At 34.6% G+C, this 17,976-nt stretch overlaps 1 protein-coding gene across 1 annotated transcript in view; it reads left to right on the top strand.

Moving 5' to 3' along the window:
* ELP4 (elongator acetyltransferase complex subunit 4) overlaps window positions 1–17,976 on the top strand; it is a 244,620-nt gene that overhangs the window by 17,987 nt on the left and 208,657 nt on the right. Inside the window, exon 3 of the mRNA XM_047823524.1 lies at window positions 12,443–12,564. Coding sequence (XP_047679480.1) covers window positions 12,443–12,564 — 122 coding nt within the window. The remainder of the gene's footprint in view (window positions 1–12,442; window positions 12,565–17,976) is intronic.

The following is a 17,976-nucleotide window of genomic DNA, read 5'->3' on the forward strand; positions in this document are numbered from 1 at the left end:
TATTTTTTTAGACTCCTTTGGCTCAACTTAAAATATGAGTATCCTCTTCCCTCTTCTGGTGCTACATACTCTTCCTGGGAGGTCTCAGTTCCTGCCATAACTAGAATGACCAGGGGTGGAAAAACTCATTTTATGAAATCTGTAGACATTGATGCATACATAGGATCAACAGAGAAATGCAGAGATCATATTCAACTCCCTTTCAACATTTTCTCTTGAATATCTCTCAAAATCAATGTGTCCAGAGCTGAACTTCCCTTATCTCCAAATTCTACCCCAATCCTCCAAATCTGTCCCTCTTCCTATGATTACTAGATTATTCAGGCTACCAAGTGACACATGCCAGAGACCTGAGTGATGTACTTGTTTCTCCACTGTACACATCCAGTAATCATTAAATCCCGAGGTTTTTAACCTTTTAAATATCTTAAAATTCTGTCTACTTCTTTCTGTTCTTGCTGCCATGACCTTAATTTGGCCATAATCCACAACTTTCACTAAATTATTGTAACAGCTTCTTAGGTTGCTTCCAATGTTTTCTTGCTTCAGTTCATTTTCATACTGTAGCTAGAATGAACTTTCTGATATAAAAATCTAAAGGTAATCATGATATACCCTTACTTAAGACCTTTCTGTGCTATCAATTTTAACATAATGCCCAGCTTCCTTAGCCTAGAAGATAAGGCCTTTAATGATCTGTCACTGCTGATTCACTTCAGGCTTGTCTCTTCTCATGCCCTCACCTCTTTCTTCAAGCATATCATCCTAGGCTTTTAATTCCATCCATTTACCATTCTCTCCAGGCCTTTGCTTAAATTCTTTCTTGCTGCCTCCTTTTTTTCCTTTCTTATCCTAGCTCTTAATCATCTCTTAGGTCTCCACTTAGATTCTGTTCCAGAAAGGCTTCCTTAACTATTGCTTTCCTTACCCTCAGCCCACTTAGTATTCCTCCTCTATACTTCTGTAGTATTGTTTATCTACTTTATCATGGCACGTACTATACTTTGTTGAAAATACTGAACTATGTATCTTATTCAGTAGGCTGTAAGCTCTGTGACCATGGCAACTATGTAAGGGCACCATGAATACATGCTTGAATGAATGAATGCTGTGAAAGCCTGGCTAAAAACAGTTACTTTATACTGGTAAGAAATAGGTAGTCATGGAGTATTTTGAGCTATGAAGAACTATTATGAAGGATGTGCTTCAGGAATAAAGTGAAAACTTGAAGTGATGGAAATACTAATTATTCTAATCGAAACATGAGATGATGTCTGTTACTATACTTTTGAGACTTTAAACCATAAATTCATCACATATTTGGTATAACAATGCTACCCAATTTTTCTATTTCTGCATTTCATTATGTGTATTAGATTATAAATGTTTCACTATTCTTAGATTGCTCTGGTATAAAATACCATTTCCCTACATTTTTCCTCTTTTAGTAGGTCCCTCTCAAGAATGTTGATTCTTCTGTTCTTTCTAAATGTGTGGGAGATAAAGGAGAGACAAGAGATAGGATGATTCCCAGATGTTTGGCCTGAGAAGGTTTGGAGTTAGTACCATTAGGTGAAGTCAGAAAAGGAGGAGAAGGAGCAAATGTTGATGTGAAGTATGAATTTGGTTTAAACATACTGAAGTTTATGAGTATTAAATTTAGGCTAGAGAAAAATATTTTGGATCTGTCAATATTATTTGACTGATACTTTATGCAACTGATACTTTTTGGTTGAAGTCATTCATAGGTATGTATTAGAATGCCCAGATTTGTAGATCATGGAGGAGCCATAGATGGAACTTGGCGGGGGGGGGGGGGGGGGGGGCGGTCTCTTAATTCCCTGAAATTACATGTAAATTTGTATATGACTGTGTATATTGTTAGAATAAGGTATAACTTGCATCATATTCTCAGAGTGGGCTGAGATTCCAGGAAAGACTAAGAATACCTAGAGTAAAAAGAAAAGCAAATCGAAGTCTAAAGCCAAAGCATATCAGTTAAGGGATAGGTAAAGGAAAATAAGCCCATGGAAGAGATACGAGCATAGCCTCTGGAATCAGACTGGCTGATTCATCTCATATCCCTGATCTTTACTAACTGTGTCACCTTAGGCAAGCTGCTTGCCTTCCCTGTGCCTTCCTTTTCTTACCTATACGATAGGGATTAACAACATTTATCTTACAAGTTATTATGAGGATTAAGTGAACTAATGCATGACAAGTACATTGCACCATGTTTAGCATATAGTTAGTGGTCAAGATTAGTTATGTATTACTTTTTACAGGATGTTGAGGAACTCAGAAGTGTTGACCATAGCCCAAAGTGAGAAAAAGAAAGCGAAGATGAAAGTTTCCCCATTCCTGTAGTTGGGATTAAATACTTCCTTGCAGGTCCAGAGATCCACCACAGCTACTTCCTCGTAACTGTTATCATCACCACCATTAGTAAGCATCACAGACAAAGATTGGAGAGAGCAAGAGTGCAATATTCAAGTTCAAAAGTGATCCCTCACTCAGGCAGGTAAGGCGGTACAATTCCTAAGAGCATCAGTCATAGACATTGAGGATCCTTACAAGAAGCAAAGACTGGCATCCTTGTTTCCCAATTGACTTCTTGCTAAACTTCTGAACCTGTAAGCCCTTCAGTGAGTAGTGCATGGTGAGAGAGTCCTTGGAGGAAGCCTGTCTTAAATCTCCCAGGGTTTGTCATCATTCCCGACAACAACATTGTTTTCTGTGTCTGGTGTAGGAAAAGGACAGAAGCCTGCTGGGAGAGATTATATAAATAGCCAAAATAATAATGATAGCAATAGCTAATATTACCAGAGCAGAATTTGAATATGAATTACTGGCCAGCCCTCCAAAACCTAGATTCCACCTCGGAAGGGTTTCTCAGCAGCAGATGTGACCAAAATGAAACTGAGCACTACCCACAAAAACCATAGAACCCACCCATAGAAAAACATAGAAACCACCACAACTTCAAAGGCTACAAAACACCAGGCTTAACTAGACCAGATCATATGAGGCTAAGGACATCTCTCCCTAACCAGACAGCCAATTATGTAAGCTGATCACTGCCACGTTTTTCCCCCTGATCTCCTAACAACAGAACTAGGACTTGGAAAGAAGACATGGAGGAAGAGGCATTTTAGAATCTTCCTTTCCTTTGGAACCCCTCTGTCCCACTAAGACTTTCAAGTTACAAGTCTCAGTCTCCACTAAAGGAGGGGGAAGGTTTGCACTGAATATTAAAGTTTTAAACTTGACTGTTCCAAGTTTTAATAACTGAAACTGGTGAGAAAGTCATGGAATTAGCTCTAGATGTCAAGAGATGAGAAAGGAAGATTTGACATAGCTTAGTTGAAAGTAGTGACTAGAGAAATTTAATAGAAGCAATTCATATTTATTTACCAAGGAATTGAGTCTAAAGAAACAGGGCAATTGGGAACAAGAAGTGTCTTAAAAATAGAGCATTAGTGGAGAAGGAGAGTATAATTTCAGGAAGAAATTTGTCCTTGATAATAGCTGCAATAGACAAATGAAATAAGAAAGATTTTAAAGTGTCCCAGAAAACAGACAATTAGAAAGTCCTTGGTGACTTTGTTAGCATTCCCAACACAATGAAAGGGGCAGCTCTTTTGGACTTTGATGTTAAGAAAAATTGATATTCCTGTTGTTCCTATCTATTAGGCTTCATTCTACCTCTTGTGTGATTCCATTTACATATGACAGTCCATCAGATATTTGGAGACAGGTCTGTTACATCCTTTGGGTCTCTTTTTCTTCAACCTAAGTATCCTTTTTCTCATGCTTTTAAGTTCTTTCACCCTCCTGGTCACTTCATTCTGAATATGCTTTAGTTTGTGTAAGTCCCTGAATGAAATATATACTATTGCCAGTATGGTCCACTACTGTAGAATAGACTAGGACTTCCATCTCTCAACCTAAGAATTAGACTGTTAATTCAGGCCAAAACTACATTTGCTTTTTGGCGATTTTGTCACATCGTTATCATTTTTGCTTTTCCAGTGTTATGGGGATTCACTCAATAGATTAATTAAATGCTTAATGTACAACCTCAAAATTTGTTTCACAAAAATGGTGACTTTCAGCTTGAAGAGCGTATTGTTTTTTGCTCAACTCTAAATAGGTGATCTTCCTCCTATTAGTTTTGACTGCCACATAGGAGAGTCTTTGAAAAAACTGTGTGTGTGTATATGTGTGCATGTGTGTGTGTGTGTGTGTGTGTGTGTGTGTGTGTGCATGTACACTAGGGTGTGTTTTCAGCCAAACTTCAGTAGATCTGGCTGATTTACAAGACAAGATAGATTTTTGTTTTTTCCTTAATTATACAAATTATACTACTAAATGTATAGTATGTGCCTACTGGTAGCAATACAACAATAAAATACATTCTCTGCCATGAGGATCTTTTAGCTTGGTGGAGAAATTTCAGTATGTATATTAAATGCTACCGTAGGAGTTAACCAGATGCTCCAGGGCACTCTGGTCATCTCACCCAGCCTTGAGGAAAGCTTCTCCAAGGATGAGTTTACCTAATTTGGGTCTGGGAGGGACTTTTGAGGGAATTAGCTAGCCAAAAAGGTGAAGTAATTTATGCAACACATCCTGACTTAAGATGCAGTATAGCAACTAGAGATATTAATTTAAGTTATAAGTGTAGATAAGATCAGTAGGAATTGTATATAGGTAGGAAAAAAGTTACAACTCACACTCATTTAAAACATAAGTAGAAAAAGAGGAATTCTGCCATCTAGGTTATTGTCACTCTTCATTAATGATACATCACTCAATATTTTTTTATTATCTGTGACTCTCCCTAGTTTATGCAGTACTTGCCCAATATGGTTGTTCATTCCCTTACTAGTGTATAGATGTAACCTTAATTTTACAAATAATTATTTTAGTTAGGCTTATTTCTCATTTACTTTTACTGAGAAGTTGTTAAACAACCACCATGTCCTTTTATAGGGAAATGACAGTATGATACCACTTTTAACGCAAATATTTTTATTATACACATTAAACTCTGCTCTTTGGCGGTGACCACACAGAGCATATAGACCAGGTTAAAGGATTTAGTTCTTTCTCCCAACAGCAATGAGAAACCACTGAAAGGTTTTAAGTTGGGAAGTGAAATGATTGGGTTTGTATTTTCAAAAGGTTACTACTAAATTGGAGGATTAGAGTGGATGCAAAGAAATAAGAGGTGATTGCAGTGGTGTAGGCAAGAGTTTTTGGTAGCATGATTATGGGAGTGACACTGTGGTGTCACAGTGGTGTCGACAAGAGTTGTTGGTAGCATGATTAGGGGAGTGACACTGATTTGAGTGACAATCAAATTTCAGAAATACTTTGAAAATAAATATAACAGGATTTTAAGGATGGGTAAAGGAATGCATTGGTGGGAGAGAGAGAAGAGGAATCAAAAATAAGTCCTGATTTCCTAAAAACTGAAATGACCACATTTGGAAGAAAAAAATAATGAGTTACTGAGTTCCGTCTTGGATATGTGTGATTTGAGGCACTTTTGTACTTCTGTATTTAATAACAACAAAAGGGCCCCTGGGTGGCTCAGTAGGCTAAGTGTCTGACTCTTGATTTCAGCTCAGGTCGTGATCTCGTGGTTGGTGAGTTCAAGACCTGTGTTGGACTCTGCACTGACAGTGTAGAACCTGCTTGGGATTCTCTGTCTCCCTCTCTCTCTGTCCCTCCCCAACTTGTGCTTGCACTCTTTCTCTCTCTTTCTCTATAAATAAATAAATGAATGAATGAATGAATGAATGAATGAATGAATAAATAAAAGATTTAATAATAACAAAAGCCTAAAAGCAGGAAAAGTCCATGGTAGAGAGATGATGAAATAAATTCTAGTACATACATTTTCTAGAATATTATGGCCCCTGAAACATGACAGCTACAAGACTATGAAACATGTGAAAATAGGAGAACATAAAATTCAGTAATAATTGTAACCATGTAGGAAAACACCACAGAAAAAGTACTGAAAGGAAATATAGCACAGTTTAGCAATTCTGTGAAAGTGATGGATGGTGGAAGAGTTTTTAAAAATTTATTTTCCATGTTGTAAAATGTCAACCTTAGAAAGTAAAAATTTTAGTATCCAATTTGGTTTTTACATAAGTGATTTTTAATGACCTGTGTTTATATGGTTGCTTGTGTAAACTAACCCACTAGTAATTCCTTAAGGTAAAATCAATTCTTTTTTTAAACATGACTTTCTTGTTTTTTTTTTTTCCTAAAGTTGAATAGAGATAAATTGTTAGTTATGTAAAGTGAGTGCCCCGCCCTCCCCCCAGTATGATAACTGCATTAGAGAATAGGCAGTGCCGGTCACCTTACCTCCATCCGCCTCTGTTCTCTTTTCCACCTGTCAGCTGTAAGCAGTACAGAGGCATTGAAAGTGTTTTTCCCTTACACACAAAACTTTCATGAAATGCTCCTAAATCCGTGTCAAGCCCATTTTGCGTCTTTTAGATTTGTGGATATTCACTTGCAATGATAGTATTAAAGAACTATGTTCTTTAATATATACAATTGAACTTGATGTAAATCTACTATACTTTTGATAATGGATTTGCTCTAATTCACTGTACTGAGAAGGTTTATCAACAAGTTACCACCTGCTGTTTTAATTGCACCTTAAGAAAACGTTTCAATAACCAACTTTACTGAACTATAAATTACACACAATGAAATGGACCCATTTTAAGTGTATATATTAGTTACATTTTACAAATGTGTATATACATAGAACCACCACAGCAATCAAGATATAAAACATTTCCATGCATCTTCCAAAATTTCCTCATGCCCAAAAAAGTTTTCTGGCCCCAAACATCTAACTCCTTTCTATCACTAGAGATTAATTTTACTTTCTGTAGAATGTCACATAAAGGCAACCATGCCATGCATGATTTTTGTGTCGGCTTTTTTCACTTAGCTTAATGTTTTTGAGATTCATCTATGTTACATGTACATTATTTTATTGTTTAGAAGTATTTCATTTGTGAATGTACCATTCGTCTTTTCCATTCACAAATTGATGGGCATTTGTGTTGTTTACAGCTTTTGGATGTTACCAAAATTGCCATAAACATTCTGTATAAAACTATGTATGGACATGTGTTTTCATGTCTCATGGGTAAAAATGCAGGAGTAGCATTGCTGGTTCGTTTAAGTTTAACTTTATCAGAAATTGCCAAACTATCTTCTGAAGCAGCTGTACCATTTTGCATTGCCACTAGCAATGTAGGAGCATTTTATTTGTTCCACATTCTTGTCAATACTTAGTATTGTATTTTTATTTTACCTTTTCTAGTAGGATTGTAGTGGTCTCTCACAGTGTTTTTTGGGTTTTTTTTTTCCAGGGTTTAATACAGTTAAACTTATTTTTATACATTTACTGGATATTCATATGTCTTCTTTTGTGAAGGGTGTATTCAGATCTTTTGCTCGTTTTTATATTGGGTGGTTTGTCCTCATGGAATTAGAAGACTTTTTAGTATGTATACTGGATACTAGTTCTCTATCAGATATATGTATTGCAAATATTTTCTTTCTGTAGCTTGCTATCCATTTTTTTTCTGTTATGGTTCATGCTTCCATACCTTGAGAAATCTACTCCAAGGTTGCAAAGTTATTCCCTATGTTTTCTTCTAATAGTTTTATTGTTTCAGCTCTTATATTTTTGTGATACATTTCAAGGTAAATATTTGAGTATTAGTATGAAGATAGAAATTTTGTTTTGTTTTGTTTTTTTTAAATTTATAGTCTGGGGTAAGACTGAGATTTTTTATTGTGTTTTGCATCTGGGTACCCATTATTCCAGGACAATTTGTCAAAAAAGAAAAAAAAAACAGTTATTTCTCCACCTTTCTAAAAAATCAGTCATGTGGGTTTATTTCTGGACTCTATCCTTTAATATTGATTTCTATTTCTATCCTTTAGCTAATTCCATATTGCCTTGATTATAGCTTTATCCTAAGTCTTAAAATCAGATAGTAAGTCCTCCAATTGTTCTTTTTCAAATTTGCTGGACTATTCTAGGAACTTTGGATTTCTATGTAAATTTCAGAATTAGCTTATCAGTTTCTCCAAAAATCTTATGGGGTTTGCATTGGAATTCCATTAAAACTATAGATCAGTTTAGAAAGATTTGAGTCTTGTATTCCCTGAACAGGATATACTTCTCTATTTATTTAGGCTTTCTTTACTTACTCTCACAATATTTTGTACTTTTCATTGTGGGGCTAATTCATGCACATATATTGTCAAATTTCTCCAAAATATTTCATGGTTTTTTCAATTGATCATAAATGGAATTTTTAAAATTTCAGTTTCTAAAGTAATATTTTAATATTTTGAAGTGTTTTGCAACTTGTTTTTTGGAATACCATGTGGTTTATCTTGGTGTACATTCTAGATGCACTAAAGAATGTATATTCCAGAAGCAGTGCTATCAACAATAGCCAAATTATGGGAAGAGCCCAAATGTCCATCAACTGATGAATGGATTAAGAGGATGTGGCGTGTGTGTGTGTGTGTGTGTGTGTATGTATGTATATATATATATATATACATATATAATGGAATACTACTCAGCAATGAAAAAGAATGAAATATCTTGCCATTTGCAACAATGTAGATGTATCTGGAGGATATTATGCTAAGCAAAATAAGTCCGTCAGAGAAAGACAGATATCATATGATTTTACTCATATGTGGAATTTGAGAAACTCAACAGATGAACATAGGGGAAGGGAAGGAAAAATAAGATAAAAACAGAGAGGGAGGCAAATCATAAAAGACTCCAAATACAGAGAACAAACAGGGTTGATGGGAGTAGGGTAATTGGTGATGGGCATTAAGAAGGGCACTTGTTGGGATGAGCACTGGGTGTTATATGTAAGAGATGAATCACTTGGTTCTACTCCTAAAGCCCAGACTACACTGTATGTTAACTAACGAGAATAAAAAAAAAAAAAAATGTATATTCTGGAACTGTATATTATCTAATTCAAAGTGGTTGATAAGGTTCAGACTTTCTATTTTCGAAATGATTTTTCTCTTTAGCTGTTCTGCCAGTTACTAAGAAATGTATGATAAAATCTCCAAATTGAACTTATGTCTATCTTTACTTAGTTCTGTCAGTTTTGCTTTAAACAGTTGTATTTTTTTCAGAAATTCAAAGAAACAATTTATCCACACACATCTATGCACATAAGTACATATATACATGATCACAGAGTGTTATAATTTCTTACATATTTGTCATTATTTATATTCTTTATTCCTTCCTGTAAATGCAGTTTAACGTGTTGTGTAATTTTCCTTTAGCTTTTAGGTCCTGTAGTACAAGTCTGCTGTCCTATCTGAAAATAGTATTTCACCTCAGTTGTTGAATGTGTTTTACACATTGATAATTTTTTATTACTTGTTTCTCTTTCAACTCTTATAATATATAATTACCATATCCTCCAGCCTTTGTTGTTTCAGATGAAAAATCAGTTGTTGATTTTATCATTGTGCCTCTGTATGTCATATGTCATTTCTCCCTGCTGCTTCTAAGATTTAACCATGGTGTACTTAGATTTGGGGAGGTTTTTTTGGGTTTTTTTGTTTTTTTTTTGCATTTATCCTAGGAGAGCCTTCTTATACTTCTTAGATCTGTAACTGAATATTTGATCAAATAGAAAATTTAAATACTGTTTCTGTTTCTTATTGTCTGCCAGTGACTAGGACTCATGTTTTGGACTGCTCTGTATTGTTCCACATCTCTGAGGTTCTGTTCAATTTTCTTAATATTTTTCCTTGTTCTTCAGATTTCATCATTTCTGTTGATCTCCCTTCAGATGTACTGATTGTTTTTTTTCCTTCCTTCATCTCCAATCTACTCATGAAATCACAAATAAGTTTTTCCTATAAGGAATAATAATTTTAAGCTCTAAATTTTCTGTCATTCATTTGTATAGTTTCTCGTCCTCTTTCGATATTCCTTTTCTGTTCACTTATTGATATATTTTCCTTTAATACTTTTAATGCATTTTACTTTGAGTCAGTTTCTGTAGGTTGTGTTTTCCTTAGTATGGATCACATTCAGTAATTTTTGGTTGAAATCTTCACACTGTAAAAAATGCATTATGAATTCTATTCTGTTTTCCTGAGGGTTTCAGGTTTTTTGTTTTAATAGACAGTTAATTTGCCTGATCTTAAATTAACTCTCATTTCAATATATTGTGCAGCGGATAGTATCTCTGTTCGATTTTCCAGATTTTAGGTTTTGCTTTTTTAACTTGGTCACACAGGGCTGTCTCTTACAATCAGAATTTAGAAGAGAACCAAATATTTGTACAGAATTTATACTCGGATTTGGGGGCTCACACTTTCTATGGTTCTCAGCCCTGAGTTTTGTCCTCTGCCACCTCAAGTCAGTGAGACTTCAGCTTTCTTTAATACAAGATTCTGCTCTCAGGTGGGGAAATAAATGCCTTCAGGGGAGCATTAAATTTGTAAATCTCACATGATTTAATTGTCTTTCAAGTTTATCCTGTTTTCTCTTTCCTACTTAACTGTTTCTTTCTCCCTCTCATGCATAGATAATAGATGGCTTAGAGGTCAACCAGGGATTTGGGCACATTTGATAACATTTGCATAACTCTTACTTCAAGGATTTTTCCCTTAAACTTTCAGCTGTTTTCTGAACTCTACATTCTGCTATCTCAAGCTGGAAAGGATTTGAATTAAAGCTTCCAGAGCTAAGGGAGGTTAAGAACACTTTTAAGCAAAAAAGCCAGAAATTAGAAATTCTTACATGTCATGATCACAGTCTTTCAAAAGGAAACTGCTGTGGTTTCTGTTTTTCGTTGCTTTCCAATGCCTTCAAATATTTTTTAATGATTTTTTTTCAGGTTTTATAATTATAGCTGCAAGAAGCTTTGCACAGGGCTAACATTACCACAAATTCAAACTTTCTTCGGAATATTTTTTAATAATGAGACACCTGGGTGGCTCAGTTGATTAGGAATATTTTTTTAATAGTGTGGGTTTTGCAGATATTAACAATGCCTGACATATTACAGGAATTCAATTAATATTTGTTGAATATATTAATCATGGCTTCTCTTTTTTTAGATAATGCAATAAATTTACCTTTGTCTCTGGTTTTGTGTTGTCTTCAAAGTATTAAAGGAAAGAAGACTGATATAAAAATGTAGGCGGAGCACCTGGGTGGCGCAGTCGGTTAAGCGTCCGACTTCAGCCAGGTCACGATCTCGCGGTCCGTGAGTTCGAGCCCCGCGTCAGGCTCTGGGCTGATGGCTCAGAGCCTGGAGCCTGTTTCCAATTCTGTGTCTCCCTCTCTCTCTGCCCCTCCCCCGTTCATGTTCTGTCACTCTCTGTCCCAAAAATAAATAAACGTTGAAAAAAAAAATTAAAAAAAAAAATGTAGGCATGTAGCTATCAGTAATATTAAGAAAACAAAGATATACTCAAGTTGTTTATATTATGTCACAAAATCACAGAAATATTAACACATTTCTGTCAAACCTGACACATCATTTTTTCATAAAAATTCAGAAAGAAGGGAGGATGAAGGAATAATGAAAGGTAAAAGGACCGTTTACTAGGAAATCATTTAGTACAAATTTAAGAACTCTCAACTGAAAATCTTCAATTTTAAATTGCTATTGGATATAAAGCCTAAAACACAAATGTAGAAGTAATACTATTTTTACAAATTTTATAAATATTAATTTTCAGACTACATACACTAAGTGCTTAATTGTTGTGACATGTAAGAAATTAAGTGTGAGTTTACAAACTGATTGGTAGATAAGAATAGCCATTTTAATGTTTCTTTACTTTTGAGAGAGAGAGAGAGAGAGAGAGCACAAATGGAGGAGGGACAGACAGAGAAAAGGAGGCACAGAATCTGAATCAGGCTCCAGGCTCTGAGCTGTCAGTGCAGAGCCAACACTGGACTCGAACTCACAAACTGTGAGATCATGTCCTGAGCCAAAGTTGGATGCTTAACCAACTAAACTATCCAGGCACCCCAAGAATAGCCATTTTAGAGGTGCAATGCCTAAAAAAAAATCTTAGTAAAGACAAAAATATCTGTGATTTCCTTGCTATAAGCATACATAATCCTCTAAATTTTGTGGATATCAGAAGTGGTGCAATAGATTGAGAAAAATTTTGTAATCAGACTATATTAAAAGGACTCACTTCTCATTGACCACCTAGATAAATAAGTTTCTTAGCCTATCTAACTGTACTTTAGGAAGACAGTTATTACCCCACCTCATATACTTGTTTTAAGGAGAAAAATTACAAGAATGTCTGAGTATGCTTGCTATATGATAGGATTCTGACTATATTTTTTTCTTTTTTACAGAAGAGGATAAATATAATATTTATTCCTCTTTGCTCTTCAAGTATTTCCTGGCAGAAGGAATCATCAATGGGCATACTTTGTTGGTTGCATCTGCAAAAGAAGACCCGGCTGATATTTTACAGGTATAGGATATACTATTCAATATTTCATTTTGAACATTTCATGAAAAAATATTGCTTATATATATGTAAACAAAATATATGTTTGTATATATACAAACTGTATTTAAATCCATTAATGGGAACATACATATATTTTATTCTCTTAAAATGTATTTGAACATGTAGTTTCATTTAAATTTTTTTTTTAATGTTTATTTATTTTTGAGACAGAGAGAGACAGAACATGAGCAGGGGAGGGGCAGAGAGAGAGGGAAACACAGAATCTGAAGCAGGCTCAAGCTCTGAGCTGTCAGCACAGAGCCTGACACGGGGCTTGAACTCACAAACCATGAGATCATGACCTGAGCCAAAGTTGGTTGCTCAACCAACTGAGCCACCCAGGTGCCCCGCCTTTTTTTTTTTATTAAATTTTCTTTTTATGTTTGTTTATTTTTGAGACAGAGAGAAACACATGTAGTTTCATTTTTAAATTAATGTTCTCAGACAATTTTTTAACTTAAAATTGATATTGGCAGTGGGAAAAATAATAATAGCTACTCAAAACTGAAATACATAAAATTATTGCTATACTATAGTCATGAAAATAAGAGAACTCTGTAAAAAGTTAGGTAAAGAAAAACAACAGCAGAATATTATCGGATATTAAATACCAGTATCCTAAAGATGTAAATCAGAAGAAAGATACAGAAATTAGAAGTACTCAATTATTGGGTGCCTTGGTGGCTCAGTTAGTTAAGTGGGCAATTTTGACTCAGGTCATGATCTCACTGTTCGTGAGTTCAAGCCCCATGCCGGGCTCCGTGCTGACAGCTCAGAGCCTAGAGCCTGTTTCAGATTCTGCGTCTCCCTCTCTCTCTGCTCCTCCTCCACTCAAGCTCTGTCTCTGTTTCTCTCTCAAAATAAATAAACAGTAAAAAATTAAAAAAAAAAAAAAACCTAGGAAAAAAGTACTCATCTATTAATATCATTTTGCTTTGAAAATAACAGAAATTATTCTTTTCCAAGAAACAAGTAATAAAATAAGATATGTGGTCAATGTACTATATCTTTTTAAAACCAAAGCACACTTTAAAATTCAAAGAGGACAATATATATATGCCCATATTTCATATATATTTCATATATCTTTTATATTTCTTTCATTTTTTAATATGTAATAATAAAATAGTTAGATTTAAAAGAATAATATGCCATTCTCATTTTTGTATTAAAAAATTATAAAAAATATTTTTTTCAACCTGCATACCCTTAATGTGGTCTAGTTTTCACAAGTTTAGAATAGACTGAATTAAAAATTTATGCCTATACAAATTGTAATTATTTATAATCTTCATAACACCAACATGTAGACAAAGTTTGTAGTGTATCACTGAGAAGAACAAATGAACTATTTAAAATGAGAAGTTGAGGAGTAACATAGATAAGTAGGTTTTCCTACATAATATTCAGTCAGGATTTCAGTGTTCCCAACTCTATTAGAGTTATATAAGAGTCATTTGTATTAAACAGTCCGAAAATGAATGACCAAAACGAAGGTATTAATAGCATTTAGAGATACACCATGGGTCAGTGTTGGGGGGGGGGGGGAGGTAGAGTGGGGAATGCTGTAATTGCTTAGTTTTAATTTTATGATGTATGCTTGGGAATTTCTGGAACCTATAACCAAGACAAATATTGCTGGTACAAGAAAAGGGAAAAGAAAATCTTAGAGACCATAATTATCTTAAAACTGTGTATAACTAAAAGACAAGTAAAGGATAAAAAGCCCCATCAGCTGCCTAAGATATATTATATAACCACCCAGCAATTTATCCATCATCCTTTGAAAACATATTCATGCCTATTGTAGTCAAAGCTCCTTCAGGAAGTCAGCATTAAGATGTAATGTTGAAAAATTACACCCCTTAGAAAATCCTATAGAACAATATACATGATGTTGTTAAAGCTTTTAAAAACACATTGGTAAGTATTTTTCAGTTAACTTTTTTTATCTAAGAGAATGTTCGTAATCATCTCAAATACAGTGATAAGTATTCTCTGAAATTTTTCTATGGAATGTTTTGTAAAATAGCAAAAATTAGATTTTTAAGTTAAAATATTTGTGTTTATCAGTAGGTAGGCTGATTTTTTTTAGAAATAAAAAATATATTCACACACGTACATACATAATTTCTTTAAAACTTGAAAATGCTGCATTTTTCTATTATATACTTTGCATAATTTTAAACAATATATGTTAATATTTATAATGTGATTTTCAGAAGTAAAATTAAATGCTATTTCTTAATATACTAAGGTGAGTGTTAAAGCTTAATTCAAATACTTTTAGTGACGACATGCCTGTATTGATTATATTCATGCAGGAAGGATGTCTAATATCTAGAACAAAGGGTTAATTCCTGACTTATGGCATTAACTTTTTGAGTTATATCTTTTATACATTATGTCCTATCCAAAATCTACTACAGTTAGAATAAAGAGGGAGGCTAGGATGATTTTAGGAGCTTAAATGTTTTACTTTTTAATATGCATTCAAGATAAGTAATGGTTATAGGCAGGAATATCGATAACTTATCTTGATGTTTACTAAAGGTTTACAGAACATATTTTTTAACATCAAACATACTAATAAGCAAATAGTCCATATTTAAAATCATTTATTATGAACGTACCCATATCTAATATAGACAAAGTCTTTCATAATTGAAAATGAATTACCTTATATTAACCCATGAATCCTGGAATAAGTAACAGTTTATTTAAAATAAACCATATCAGGGGCACCTAGGTGGCTCAGTTGGTTAAGCATCTGACTCTTGATTTCAGCTCAGGTCAGGATCTCATGGTTCCCAGGTTTGAGCCCCGTGTCAGGCTCTACACTGACAGCATGGAGCCTATTTGGGATTCTCTGTCTCCCTTTCTTTCGCACCTCCCTGTTTGAGCACTTGCACATGTGCTCTCTCTCAAAATAACTTTAATAAAAAATAAATTGGGGCTCCTGGGTGGCTCAGTTGGTTAAGCATCTGACTTCAGCTCAGGTCATGATCTCGTGGTTCGTGAGTTCCAGCCTCATGTCAGGCACTGTGCTGACAGCTCAGAGCCTGGAGCCTATTTCGGATTCTGTGTCTCCCTCTCTCTCTGTCCCTCCCCCCTTCCTCTCTCTCTCTCTCTCTCTCTCTCTCTCTCTCTCTCAAAAAAAAAAAAAAAAACATTAAAAAAATTAAAAAGAAAATAAACTATGTCATATTAGATGAATTAATATAGCAACAAAATATTTAGTATTGAAGTATGAAAATTTAGACTAATATCTTCAGAATTCTTTTTTTCTGCACTTTAAATCTGTAAGTAAAAATCAGAATATCTCAATAATTTAGAGCATTTTTACATATCCCAAATATTAGTCTCTTGCCCAAATAATGAACTCATTTATTAAGATCTTATTTATTGTACCTTGTATCTTTTGCTTTGTTTTTTGTTTGTTTGTTTGTTTAAGTTTATTGATTTATTTTGGGAGAGAGAGCAAGCAGCGTGGGGGCAGAGAGAGACAGAGAGACAGAGAGAGAATCCCAAGCAGGTTCCATGCTATCAGTGCAGAGCCTGACATGGGGCTTGAACTCATGAACCATGAGATCATGACCTGAGCTGAAATGAAGAGTCAGAGGCTTAACCAACTGAGCCACCCAGGTGCCCCTGGTTTTTTGGTTTTGATTGAGAAAAGATATATTAATTGATTTAGAATTTGGGGCACCTGGTGCCTGAGTGGCTCAGTTGGTTAAGCATCTGACTTTGGCTCAGGTCATGATCTCACAGTTCGTGGGTTCAAACCCTGCATTGGGTTCTGTGCTGACAGCTCAGAGCCTGGAGCCTGCTTCAGATTCTGTGTCTCCCTCTCTCTCTGTCCCTCCCCTGTTCGTGATCGCTCACTCACTCTCTCACACGTGCGTGCAAAAATGAGTAAACATTAAAAAAAATTAAAAAAAAAGAATTTGGGGCCCCTGGGTGGCTCAGTTGGTTAAGTGTCTGACTCTAGATTTCAGCTCAGGTCATGATCTCATAGTTCATGAGTTCGAGCCCCACTTCACGATGACAGCGTGAGGTCTGGTTGAGATTCTTTCTCCCTCTCTCCCTGCCCCTCCCCCATGCACGTTCTCTCTCTCTCTCTCTCTCTCTCTCTCTCTCTCTCTCAAAAATAAATAAATAATTTTAAAAGAAAAACAGTTAGATGAAATAGTATTATTTGTTAAACAGTAACATTGAATTACCATTAAAAAGGTTTCCTTTCCTTGTGTCAATTTGGTGTTAAGTCTATATTTAACATCCATCTCTCATTAACTGATCATGGAACAAGATTTAGAAGTCTGAATCCAGTGAGTGGTTAGTTGTTTGCTTTTAGTACATTATTGTACAGGCTGGGCTTTCTGAGTAAATAGAATAGAAAAATATTTCAGATCCAACTTTTCTTTCCTTATTCTGTCAAAAATTGGGATAACTGTAAGAATAAAGTAAAAAAAAGTACCCCTTGATTGGCCATATACACTACTGAACATTTTTTTATTATACTTATCTTCAGAGTTGTAGTTTTATAATGTTCAGAACAAAAGTAATATGTTATGTTGTATAAAATTAAAAAAATTTTTTTGGCCCTTCTGTCATTCTACTTTGTAAACTTTATGCATGCTCAATATCTTATAAATAACATATCTTCGCACACATTTTTACTTTTTCTAGCCTGTATAATACGTGTTTTATTTCCTATCAAAAGTATTTTATTACTGTGTATCTTCTGTTCATAGTATAAATACACATAAATGAAGAGCCCTTTAAAGGCAGAGCTATAATCAGAATATGTTCCCTTCATTTCTTTGTCTTTGATTTGTTCAGAAAACTACCATGTTATCTATATGCTTTTCAGTGCTTACAACTCTGAAGTGCTAGTTGAGCCAGAAATTTGCTGTTTGACCCCAGGGATTTTTTTCCCCCTAGCTACTTGTGAGAGCTTATTTAAAATTCTAAGTTCTCCCCTGGCAGCCACAGTTAGAGCTTCTTTGGCAAACTAAAAAGACTAAGAAAAATCATGCAAAGGCTCAGTACTGCTTCCAGTGACCTACATTTGTAGCCAGCTTTTAAAAGATGGCATGTGCCTTATTTTCCAACAAAAAAATGAAAGATAAGATCAAAGAATAAAGGAGAATAAACCCACCTCTCCGTCACTAGCCAGTAAAAACCATTTCTGATACAACATTAAATTAAACACAAAGTTCACTTTGATATTTGTGTGTCACCAACATAAGAAAGGAAATTTGCATGCAGAAAAGTAGCCTAAGTCATACAGCAAAAATGCCATATTCTTTGATAGGATATTTATCCTCAGAAAGTGAAATACATTTGGGATATGAGCTCAGATTTTAATTT

This window comes from Prionailurus viverrinus, chromosome D1 (genome assembly GCF_022837055.1).
Source record: "Prionailurus viverrinus isolate Anna chromosome D1, UM_Priviv_1.0, whole genome shotgun sequence".
Taxonomy (NCBI): Eukaryota; Metazoa; Chordata; class Mammalia; order Carnivora; family Felidae; genus Prionailurus; species Prionailurus viverrinus.